Source organism: Netta rufina (assembly GCF_964035555.1).
Source record: "Netta rufina genome assembly, chromosome: 2".
NCBI lineage: Eukaryota > Metazoa > Chordata > Aves > Anseriformes > Anatidae > Netta > Netta rufina.
Window position 1 is genome coordinate 29,321,595 of NC_140124.1, and position 13,302 is coordinate 29,334,896.

Below are 13,302 nucleotides of genomic sequence, written 5' to 3' on the forward strand. Positions count from 1 at the left end.
TTTATTTCTTCAGTTAGTGTTCAGAGTTTGTAGTTTCCTTTCCTTTCTAGGGACTGGAAACCTTTCTTCCCTTTCCACACCCACTTGTATGCAGAAAAGTGGCTCAAACAGAGACCATCATTAAGGCTCAGACAACTTCTAATATCAAGGATTCAATTAGGTTAGTTTACTTCCAGATGATGCAGAAAATCCAGATCCCCTGCTGCTTGAGCTGCTGGTACTCAGAATGAATATACTCCTGTTATGTACCCTTTAACGCACTATGGTCTGGCAACAAATATTTCTGAAACAAGCTAGTAAAACAAGTGTGAGAGGAAAAAATGAATGTAGTAGGTGTATGCCTGTGGTACATCTGGCTTATTTTTATCCCGACGATTTGTTCCAGCTGAATCAAGTGAGAGACTCTAGACTGATTACAAAGACGCTATTGTAATTATACTAGGGCTGGGCTCATGGTGGCTTCAGCAGCATTTTGACTGAAAGAATTCAGAATTTGTTTTGGATTATCAGAACTCCATAACTTTCAGTGGTTCACTATATTGCAGCTTCAACAAATGAAAGGCAGATTTGATGTAGACTTGAAATGGTTATTTTTTTCCCTGCTTGTATCTCAAATTCAAAAGCCAAGACAGGAAAAAAAATGAAAAAAATAAATTTCAATATTTAGAAATTGAGAAAACTGTCACAGAAGCCTACATTAAACTGGTTCAATCCAAACACTTTTTCATATACGTCCATTCCTGAAAAAGTCAGTGAAAAAGGTGCTGTGTTGTAGTCGCTTCTAAATTTAACCGCTCAGTTATTTTTCCCACCACTTGAACTTTGTTTGCTTAGTCTAGCACATGTTTTTGGCTAAAAAAAAGTTTCACACTCCTGTTTCAGGGCTCTCCATTTAAAGTTTCCAAAAAATTGTTCAAATTGTTTGAACAGACTCTGGGGTAATGTGCATATGTTTTACTTTTAAGGAGAACTGAAGGAATTAGAAGCATTTCTGTTCTGTGCTATTCATTTAAAAATTTGGCTTTACAAGTCTATTTACATGTTCTCATTTTGTTAGTCTAGTTACTTAATGGATTAAAAGGAAAGGTGTCAATAGAAAGAATTGTTTCAACTTTAATGAACTCTTTTGTTATCAAAACAGCTGTTTATTAATGACAAAAAGAATGAATGGAGTCTCAAATGAGTGCTAGCCAATTAAGCTGATATAAACATAGGAGCATGATAAGATACACAGAAAAGCTTTGCCAATATTCATGTGTGCTCAAGCTTTTTTGTTTGTTTGTTTGTTTTTTTTTGTTTTTTTTTTTTTTTTTTTGTCTTCTGCCTCTCTAGAAGTGGTATCTTAGGCTCACTCAATGTAGCAATATTTTCACCCACTTTCAATAGAGCGCCACCTCATTTGGGCACTCCTGCACCACTGCTCCTCTCCTCCTGACCTACTGTTCTTCACAAACTTTGCCAGACTTTCTTCCAACACACTGAAACCACTTCAGTAGCTTTGATGTGGTTAATTGCCCAGGCTTTGATCTGATTCTATCTACAAATATAAGCAGCTAAACCTAAGAGAAGAGAGGAATTAAGGCAAAACTTCACGAAACTTTTCTTGTTTTTAGCCTTTTTTTACGAGTTGTGGGTGTAAAGATAATGTGACCTAGTGTTCCACATCAAAAAAGCAACAATAAAAAAACAACCAACCAACCAAAAAACACAGCAAAACTTCAGCTGAGTGTGCTCGTTTATTTGCACTAATCCCTTCTTTGTATCTGTGTCTGTATACCTTAATGTAGTTCAAAAAAACAAACATCATCCTGACATTAAATACCCCAACAAGTGGATATATACAACAAGATAGATTTATACTGTGGATGCCAACAAGTATCTGTAGTATAGATCTAGCTGACTCCTAAGAGTGGTATTTTTATTTATTTTAACTGATGTGCAATTACATGCTAGAGGCATGTTCTAGTGTAGATGTGGGCAAAAATGGATGACTTTAGGACACATCAGGGCTTGCCAACAAAGAATGGAGACACACTGACGTGATACTTGACTTAATCTTTCCTTAAAGCTTAATTTTCTTATTTTAACACTTTAGAATTTGTGGAACTATTTTAGACATCTCATTTTAAACTTTTTTCTACCAAAATCGAAGTTTCACAACAAATTTCCTTGAAATTAGTTTTGAAACCTATTTAATTTACTTAGCTTTGTAATGTATCTTCCCATAGGAGAATGCAAATCAGCAATACAGTGTGGACATAGGAATTTGAACAAAGATATAGGATTAAAACATGTATGTTCAGGTCGTGTTTGTAGCCAGAATGAAAACTTTTCATGGATGTAATCTTCCTGGCTTTTGCTTTCTTCATCCTTGCTAAGATTCACAGAAAAGACACAGGGACACAGTGTTTTCACTTGCCTCCAAACTTAGCAGGCTGCCAGTTGAATACAGAGGTGTCTGTGTTAGAAGGGAAAATTGTTTATTTCAAAAGTGATATAAAAAAATTGTTTTTCCTCCTCTTGCTCTATGTGCCATTTGGAGCTGGAGCAGGAAGGCAGGACATACACTTTCACAATAATGCTCCATACAGGTAACACTGCCAAAGTACTATGGGCCATACTTATCCTGCAGCATGTTTCTGTATAGCAACTAAGTGTTGGGTCATTTAATATGCTGTGTAAATTTCATGTTATTTTCTCAAGGTCTCTCTGCAGCCCAGCAGCTATCAGGTATAAAAGCTCTTGACTCCACAGTGCTACTGTGTAGTATGAGAAAACCCAACCATGTGTCACCAAAATGCACAGACCAGAAGACCTCGCTATGGCTGCTGTGTGAGACAGACTCATCTTGCATTCCTGATCTCTCTCAGCAGCTCTGGGGCGGTTACTGTGATTAGCCGTGGTAACACTTTCTCACTCTGAGCTGCTGACTGGCCAGCTGTGATCCAGCAGAATATTGATATCAACTGCTGTCAATACTGGGTAGCAGAATAGCTCTCTTCCACAGCATCTCTCTTAAACTCTGTTAAATGGATTTAAAAAAAAATACTGTTGGTGCAACCTTCTGCAAATAAACCAGGCTTGGCACAGGAATTACTGATGAATGAAGTTCTTTTTTTTTTTTTTTTTTCTTTTGAGACGAGTTAACACTTGAAGTCTCTTTTCGTTTTATTGGAAACAATTTTTGTCAGCCTGCCAATTCCAAATAAGGCTTGCAAAACAAAGCTAAAAATAGTGAATTTATAGTACAGCTAAGACATTGTGAAACCAGTGAAGCTAAAGGTAAATACTACATTATAGTTGTATATACAGTTGTAATACTATATTATTTATAGTATATTTATATATTACAACTATATATAGTTGTAATACTATATTATTTAGTTCTTGTGTATACATAGGTCTAAATAAATACATGAATAATAAAATATAAACCACAGCCTCAGTAGCATGTTGGATATGGTTAAATATCTAGCTGACTCTGGATATATATTTAGGTAAATCTAAATATTGGCCTTACCAAGAAGTGACTCTAGCTCTTAAACTTTTTTTTTTCCTGAGATTAAATGTTAAAATCCATTTTGCTTAGAGAATGAAGTGAGTAAACTGTCAGGAAGACAATCTTGTAAATACCCACCTGAACCTCTATCATGAGGCTTCAAAATAAGATACTTAAAAATAATTGAGAAAATTATTTTAGTTTAGAATTGAAGGATAACTAAATCTAAGCTCCTGAAGGCTTGTAGCACTGGGTACTTTATATATTTATTTAGTACTCCTGGTAAATATACTAAAATATTATGCACTCTGGTATGCTTTTATGACTTCAAGCTGCTCACTTCCTTCTATTAAATTTCATGCTCAGTACCTGAAGTTCAGCTTTTTAGCTTGTTACTAAAGAACATTGTCGTTATCCTCAAATGCTGAAAATACTTTCTTGTTTCTCTAGCTTCTTTTAATCATTTTTTAAATAACCAAGAAAGATGGAGCTTTAATGGTATGTGAACTCCTGATCAAAGATGTTTTCAGACACTGCTTGTTGATGACAATTTTTTTATGCTGCAGGAGAAAACCTAAGTCTCATTTACCATACAAGGTTTCTTGATACAGAAATCTAAATAAAAACCTAACAAAATTTCATATTTATTTTGGCTTAGGGACAGAAACACTTAGGCCATGCTATTTTGTGAGAATATTTCTTAGTTTAGGAGTTATACACAGCCCAATCATGGAAACTGAAACAACCATATGCTGAAAATGAAATTGCATATATTTTATTGTCTAACATGGAAGACTTAGTAAAATCTTATGCAAAGGGAATTCTGAGAAAAGTTTGAGGAATATTTCTTTTGCAGTAGCTTTGAATCTGTAGTCAACAAGCAAGTTATTATGGGGTCTGAAATAAACTAAGATAACTGAACTGTCAATAGAGTTAAATTTATTGTATTTTTTCTTGTAGTGGTGTGGAATCCAAAAAGAAAAAAATTTTCAAAATAATGTCTGCAAATCAAAAAATCTGAAATCTACTGCTGTATATTTTTTAAGGCCTTTCTCCTTACTCTGACTGATTTGATGCATAAAGCTGGTCGTTTTTGACAGCTCAGTTTAGTCACTTGCTTACTGAAGGCAAACTTGGAGAGCACATGGAATAGGGGGTAGCCAGGACTTGCTGAGCAGTGGGACCTTTAAGAGATGCTAAGAAAGGAAAATTTGAATTTATTGTCTGAGAACTAAAGGTCTTTGTAATTTGCAGTGACAATTTAAGTCTCATAATATCCTCTGTGTTCAGTAAATATTCATTTTGTAGATGAGAATACTTGTTTGAGATTGCATGGCCAGTTACCAAAAAACCTACAGAAGGTTAATGTATACAACTGAAATTGAACTTTTAACCTTTCTGAATGAGTAATCTCCATGAATTGCAGCATACATAGTAAGATAAGGCAATATCTGCCTGACCTCTCTAGTTAATTCTCTACGTCTCATTGTCACCTTCCTTATTGTTGAATCTGCCGAAAAATGTAGCTTCACTGATGTTCTGGAGGTTTATCTTCAGTCGAATAACTATTAATAAAATATTGATTTTATAATGTTGTTCAGTGTTGACTCTTATTGTTAATGTGTATGTTTTCAATTATTTTAGGAAATCTATCAATGGTTTGGCTCATCATGCAATAAATATGAGCGTCTGAAGGCTGCTCAGGTTGCCATTGGCATTCGGGACAATGAACGAAGTGGAAGATCTACATTAATTACAGTGGAAGAAGGAAGTGAACCAAATGAGCTCATACAGGTATTGTAACAGGAGTATGCCGTTGTTGATAAAGCTGTGAGTAAAAAAAATGTTACACTTCAGGAGTTAAACAGGATTGGGCTCAAAACTTAGGTGCTTCAAGTAGTTCAGGATCATAGAATTAACTTATGGTAGGCTGGTTTATGCTTCTTTTCTATCCTTATCTAAGCAGTATTAAGATATTGGGCAGTAGAGTCTGAGATAATTATCTTAAAATACTCATTTGAGAACTAAATATTTTCTTTTTTGAATTAGGCACAGGGTGACTGAATTAAGAGCAGAGCTCATACCAGAACCACACTGTCTGCTCATGAAAAATGAGCAGCATCATGGTTGCATATTACTAAACAGATGTCCTGAATGTCAAAAAAGTGTAGGAAGATACTTTGCATCACCACTTCAATTATAAGCTCTAATGTACCTAGTCTCTAGTAAGCATAGTGAGCCTACTCATTTTTAAAAAGTTTGATCAACTCGGTCATGAAATCTGAATTCTGTTTTTTAAATATATGATGAAAGTAGAGTGGGTGAAACAAAACGAAAAAGCAATCTATGGAATTTTCAGGTCTTGGAAAAACAAAAAACAGGTGCTGGCAAGTTCTTGCAGTATACAAATAAATAAGTCTCCTAATAAATAAGGCATTTGTGTGCTAAATTAAGATTTTTCCACTCTTTCTCTAAAAAGAAAGAAGGCGGCAATAGAGACATAAAGCAGTCCTTCCATAAAATGAAAAATGTGCAATTGGAATATTATTTTGTGCTTCAGATTAACTTCAGGAAGTTAACGTGCATGCAGATATGCCATTGTTTTTGATGGTGCTTATATTCAGTTTTGTCTCATGGAGTAATTGTCTATGCAGCAAAGCATGGCAGGTGCTGAGGCTTCAACCCTTGGCCATGCTAGCTGTGATGCCTTTGGATGATCTATCCATTAGCTTGCAAAGGCTTTTTGCCTGTAGATTTGAGTGCAGATGTGACTGTGCTTGGAAGTAGGGGAGATGGTACACCGTGCACCTTTTTTTTTGTTGTTGTTGTTTTTTTTTAAGGGAAAAAAAAAAAAAAAAACAGCCCAATCCTCTATCTGGCTCTTTACTTCCTTTTACAGGCTTTTCTCATAGACTCGGTGTCATATATTTTATATTGGTACCATTAAGGAAAAGAACACAAGTTGACAATGCCTAACTCCTGCTCCTTATCTGAAATGCATGAGCAAGTTGCAGCCTACCACAACTGAGTGGCAGGTACTGGGTGGTACTACAGAAACATGCTGGTTCAGTCCCCTGGCAGCATCCTCCTGCAGCCACACCTCCTTGGGGTTACTGCACAAGGCTCTACACTGAACTTCTGATAAGCTGATGCTGAGTTGGGAGCACTGATGAGAACAGCTGCACTTCGCACCTCTTATCTGACTAACATGCAGCTGCAGATGCAAAGTCAGACTTATGTGCAGCTACAGCAAAGACAATCTATCTAGTTCACGGCATTCAACAAGCAAGGGCTGTTGAAGGGCTGGCTGTCAGGAGGCTGGCTGCCTCCACTCCTTCAAGGATATGAGCAGCCAGGGTCTGCTTGCCAGCTGTGTGTAACTTGTTTTGTAGCAGCCTTGACACGTGAGTAAGAACACGAAAAATGCCAAGGCTGCATGTTGATCCTGTACCTCATTGTTACTTGTTACATTGTTACTTTATTTGTCAGGAAATAAATCTTTTCACATGTGGCCAGCAGGGTATGAAGGATGGATGTACTTCACCTTTTCCTTTGGGGTTGTGAATATAGAGGGAAGAGTGGGTAGTTGCATGGCAATAGGTTCAAGCGAGCAAGTCAGCAGCCAGGGCAGGGTTACTGCCTAGTGCTACCCACAGAACAGCATCTTCAGCTTTCCTGTGGCTGTCCCAGTCACTGCAAGCTCTGAAGTGTGCTGTTAATGAGACAGGATGGTAGTTAGCCTAACAAATACATAAAATCTATTATGCCTTATTTTTGCTCACAGTCTATCTAGTTCATGGCATTCTTCACTTTGATTTGTTGTTGTTCTCACACAATTGTCTCTAACTTACTGTAGTGTTTGCCTGGGCTGACTGCTCTGAAATTAGCATAATGCTTGCTTCTTCCCTCAATATCATGCAGTTATGGACAAGTGAAGGGAAGCTGCTATTCCTGTCCCTGATTGATTTTTTCCATTCCTTTTTTCCCGGAAAAAAAAGTGTGATTTCTTCTTTTCTAGGAGAGAGTACTGTATACTTTATTCATTTTTCATCTAGTGGATAGCTGACATCAGAATGAGATTTCCTGATGTTACCTCCTCTGATAAATGTCAGGAATGATTTTCCCCTCCTGTGAAGTTTGAAGCCCATTGCCTTCAAACATGGTGGCTTGGCATGCTTGTGCAGCTCTGCTAGCCAAGTGTTCACCAGTCAGGGGCTAACATACCCACCACAAGTATCAATGTAAAGAGCTGACTGATTTTATTTTTTTAATCCCTACTCCACAAGTGCAGGGAAGCAATTCTCAACCAGTAAAGCAAGACTACTGTGTTTTATCCCAGTACTGAGTCAGGACGTTTCAATAAACCGTGCCAGATAACTCTCCTGCCATGGGATTAACAGAGGCAGTGGTGGGCTCATGGTTCCTGGACAGCTCATTTTCCCAATGGGGAAAGTGGGTGAAGTGAACTGTTCTGACAAGGGCAGTTGCCTGCTCCCAACTAGCCTCTTTTAGCAAGGACCTGGGATCAGGCTGCCCTGTTTCTACAATTTGCCGGTGGGAAAGTTGTCTGGAGCATGCTGCAGGATGAACTGTTGTGGCAGGTCAGCACAATACAGCTTGCTCACTCTAGGAAAGGAGAGTGGCTGAAAGCTGGGTACATAAATAGTTTTGACAGTGGCAACCCCTTTTTTCATCTGCTGTTGTGACCACGGGCCGTTTGGGAACATGCTGTGACCATCCTCTGCTGTCTCTCAGAAGATCCAATGTGTCTGGAAACCTTAGACCTCCTGTGGGTGTACAGAAGGCCTCGTAAGGTGCTGCAAGTATAACTAAAATTCTTCCACTGACAAGGCAGAAACTTTCTTCACAAGCACAAAGATACTTAATCCACCTGGTTTCCCCTCTGTGTTTGCATTTTAGATGAGGTACTGACTGGCAGGTTTAAATCAGAATTGCTATATAAGATGGCTGTCTTGAATATTTAAAAAATAGTGACCACCCTGGACAAATTGCTGGTGCTCCTGCTCAGTAACTGTGACTGCTCTCCACACTTGCAGCTGCCCATAGTAAAGTTCATCAGATGCCAATGCTGCTCCGATTTTAACATGTAAACAGCTGAATAGTTGCCCATTCTGCTGAATCTTAGGCCTGAATGTTCAAACTGTGCTACAGAAATTTCTTCACCTTTGTGGGACCAGTCCAAAAATAGGTCTTGGCAATCATGAGTTAGAATTTTTTTTCCTATAAAATGGTCACATTAGAGTTATTGCTGACTCAGCTTTTTTTTTCTTTAAACCAAAAGGAAAACTAAATATACATTTTCAAATCTAATCTAGAACCAAATCTTTTAGGGTCAGTTTCTAGCTCTGTCAGAAACCTCCTCAGGGTGGGGTTTGATGCTAACAACACTTGGCCTTCTGCCTGCCTTCCCCGCTAAGCAGGGATTTCATGACATTGTGTTTGCGTATCCAACACATCACTGAGATAACTGAGCCCAGCCACAATAACAGGTAGCCATGCTTGGGACAGACAATTTTATAATTGTGGTTAGAATCTCCTAATTCTGAAGAGAGGACAAAACTGAGGAAGTTTTTTAGCCAGCAAGTTGAAGCTGCTTGCAATAATGCACAAAACAGAACTGAGTTCTGAGTTACCCAAAAGAAAGATACAAAGCACCCAGTCCTCCATGCATCGCACATCAATAGTTCAATCTAGTATGCTAAGATGAAGTCAGAGAGGAAGAGAAAGTCTTAATGTATTAGTGTAATTTGAAATATTACACACCCTAAAAGACTTTTAGATTGGCAGCACTGTTCTAGCTACATAGACCAATCTCCCCTGATAGATGTTAAGTATCTCAGACACCTGTGACACCCTGGATGTGGCTGAGTAGGGCTGCCTACAGGGTGTAAGAGCTGATGAAAGCTGAGTTTTAACTAAACTATGTATTGAGCCTGTATCTGCCCCTTCCATTTAATCATGAAGTGTTCATCTAATTTTCAGGATGATTCTTGTTTCCTATGCAGTCCAAACAGTCTGATCCTTTGTACTGTTTTGTTTTTCCTTACAAAGGATTCCCTTAAAACTGCAGCACATGCAATTGTTGCAGTTTTTACTGCTGAGACTTTTGTCTTTTATTTGACTTTTGTAAATGTCTTTGGTATGGCTGAAACAGTGAAACTTGAGAAACTTGACTGCTGAGGTCTCAAATCACAAGAAGCTGAAGGATCATTTTAGTAGACAACTTTGAAACCACTCTTCTGCCTTTAAACAACAACAAAAAAAGGCCATGACTTTTGTTTTCTTATCATTTGCAGTTGTCCTGTGCCTGCTTTGTTAGAGTTCTAGTGGCCTTCCAACAAATGAGTGTAGTCTCACTTTTCATACAATACCTATGTAAACATTTAGCTAGTTTAAATACTGAGCAACAGAGGGAACCTCTCTGTCCTTTCTGATAATGCAGCCATTCTCCTCCATCCTTTTTTTTTTTTTTTTTTAATTTTTTTTAAAGCTCTGATGAACTGCCTAATTCTGAGAAACTGTGAATGCCATTGTATTTAGAGATGATTGTTTTTGGCTCTGGTGTGAATAAATACTACACCTGGAGGGTATGGGAATGGTTTAATCATATTACAACCAGTTACACCTTTCCACCCCAGTGACTGGAAAGAGACCAGCAGCACTACACCGTGCTAACTCTGTCATGTGCATCAAGGCTCAAGAGCTTACAACAAATGCAAGTTTCAGAGGCTACTCCTCTAGAGACCCAACTTATGCGAAAATCTGCATAATGACAAGCTCCACTAAGCCTTAAATTAGCCTTAAATGTCTCTAGGTAAGGTGGACAGTGGCATAAGAGCAGGATCACTCCTTTCTTGTTAAACTCAAGTCCTTAATGTTTATTTGCTACAAAACAAAGATATTTCCCAATGGAAGCACAGAAGCACAGTGAGGTAGCTGGTAAAACTGAGGCTTGCTGTGACTTGTGACTACTATAAATGGGTTGGACAGTGCAAGGGCATGCTTCTCTGAACAAGCTCGGCAGGTACCTGCAGTCACATGGATCATTGCACAAGGCACAACAGTAGCGTGTGCTCTGCTAGTAGGGTATCTGCACCTCTCCCAAGAGCCAGCAAGAATAGGCTCTGCCATCACATCTCTACAAGCAAAAATTGCTGTAACAAATCTCTGAACGTTTGCATTTCTTCTTGTTCCCTTGCTTTTGGTTGTATTATAGGGTGAAGCTTATTTGTTTTGTATACAGAGGTGTGGAGGAACAGTGGGAGGGTGGATGAGTGGCACAAGAGGAGGAGGAGGGGGAACTGTGGAATACAACCCCTGGGCATGTGCAAGGCATCAAACAGTTATTTAATCACTTAGCTTGTACTTGGTTTTACTCAAAGTCCATATACCACAAATTGCACGTAACTGTGGTACAGCCTGACCTGTTTGCTAGCAAGAAAATATCAAATATAAAAATATCTTAATGAGGTTCTCTTAGGCCAAGTTATGGATGTCTCTGGGAATATGTAAGCCAAAGTAATATCTTCTACTATCTAAATTGAGGAAGTTGTAAAAAAAAAAAAAAAAAAAAAAAAAAAAAGGGGCAAGACTCCAGGGAATTTTGTGCAATAAATACTGGAAATGAATTTCAGTAACAGGGCAGAGGCAATATTGAACGATCAGATAAACAAAGGAAAGTGAATGCTTTTATAGAAGGGGGATGACAGTGGGACATGTACTTCTCCCTCAGTTAAGCAGTCAGATGCACACAGAGAAGTTAACTAAATTGTAATGACAATATAAAGATTTAAGAAAGCTGGTGGACAGACAATAGCAACAGTAATGCTATTCAGACCCAGAGACAACTTTCTAAGCTTGATTTGAAACTATGGGTCAAATTTACACCTCAGAAAGATGAATACATGAATGGTTTGGGTACATGCACATGCTTGCAAGGACAGAAGTTGGGTCTTCATTTTAAACAGTTCCTCAGAGTTTGTAGGATATGAAAATAGTCCAAAAAAAGATGTACATGCTCATTCACCTTTCACAGCAGCTCCTACCATTCAAGGAATGAAAGTTTAATCATTACACTGTTAAATTTATGAGGGTTATGAATATGGGTACAAAGTACAAACCCCTTGCCCTGCAGCTGCCAAAATGCCTGCCATCCAGACATGATATTTTCATTTAAATTATTGAGTATTTCTCCTTCGTTAAGGGCAGGCCTGCTTTTTGATGAAAATTTGTATTGTAAGCACTTGGTTATGCAACCTCCACTCAGACAAACAGCGCATGGGTTGAATCCTCATCTAAATTGACTTCAGTACAGTTTAGCTGATCTGCACCAGCTGAGCACTTGGCCCAATGTTTTCCTCAGGCCTAAATGGAAAATCAGCTGGGGGTTTGCCTGAGAATGTCAGGATCTGGCAAGGAGGAGTCTCTTCAGCAGTGTTTAGAGTTACCAGTAATGTTCTTCAAGCTGCAGTTTTCACTCTTGGCTGTCTGAAGCCAGGTACTTAAATGACAGGGAACTGAATAGCAGCTGCAGGTGGCAAGTATACCTGAAAGTCAGGCTTTTAATCAGGTCTCTGAATGCAAATTTCAGTGCCCACGTTAGGAATTTACTTTAAAAAATGCTCAGGTGTATTGTACTGCATGGCATGAACTAAATCCTTTATGAACAGTTCTAATAATAGAAGGTTGAAAAAATAATTTCTTATGCTAGAACATACTCTATACAAGGTACTTTAGTGAATTTCTAAAATCATTAGTAATTGCTGGAAGCACTTGAAATTTAATTATAATTTGTTTTATTTGCATTCTTGTAGGTGAGCAAACCACATTTGTTATGCTTTTTTCTTCATCAGCTATAGCACTTGCAGGATTACCACGTTAGTCAATTATAATCGTATAATTACATGTTAGAATACTAATGGATTTTGTAATGGCTTTTTTCTTTTGTGTGCTAGAATATCAAGAAATCCATTGAGGAAGAAATGCTATAATTTTCAGTTGTTAAATGAATATAATTAAGAAAAGGCCAAAGGAAAGAGTTGTTAGCAGTTATTTCTATGTGAAGTTGCTAGCAGTTATTTCCATGAACTTGCTAGCAAAGGGGTTTTCATGGAGAAGATTTTCTTTGCTAAACAAAAAGATCAGAGATGTGTGTTTGTGGAATCCAACATCTACCCAAGAAAAATGCACTTTTCAAAGAGCTATTTTATCTTATTTATTATTTTGTATTTATTTATTTATTTTGCACTGGCTTTGGTCTCCAGGTCTGTGTCATCTCAACTCCTGTGTGGAGTAGCTCTCAAGGGATCTATGCTCAATGTTGCCTTTGAATTTTCTTGAATTAAAGTTCTGTAGTGCAGGAAGGAAGTAAACTTTGTTTAAGGAAAACTAGTATTTTTTTTTCACAGAATCTGCATGTACAGATTGCTGCACATCTATTCAGGCTATATAGCATCAAATCTGGGCAAGGGGGAAGAAGAGCAGTACAAGAGAAGCTGCTGCATGTGTTTCAGGATCAGTTTAGTATTTCCACCACCACCAAGTGTGTAGCGTTGAAGAAATATGTAAATATAATTATTATATTTACTGCAAGGCAGCTTGTTAGGGACAGGCTTACATTTTGCTTACATAAATGCCTATGGCTTTGATACTACATGACTTTAACTGTAAAAAAAAAAATAAAAAATTAAGGGATTGGTAAAATCACAAGAGGGATTTAAATTCTGCAGTACTCAGTTATGGACTATCTGATTTTTATGAGCAGAAAATCACAGCCCCTTTGT

General features: G+C 37.9%; 1 protein-coding gene across 1 annotated transcript in view; it reads left to right on the forward strand.

Annotated features, from left to right (window-relative positions):
• Positions 1 to 13,302, forward strand: part of SCIN (scinderin) — a gene marked incomplete at both ends in the record, with an annotated part of 47,900 nt that overhangs the window by 12,808 nt on the left and 21,790 nt on the right. Inside the window, one exon of the mRNA XM_084281426.1 lies at positions 5,144 to 5,293. Within this exon, the coding sequence (XP_084137552.1) occupies positions 5,144 to 5,293 (150 nt within the window). The remainder of the gene's footprint in view (positions 1 to 5,143; positions 5,294 to 13,302) is intronic.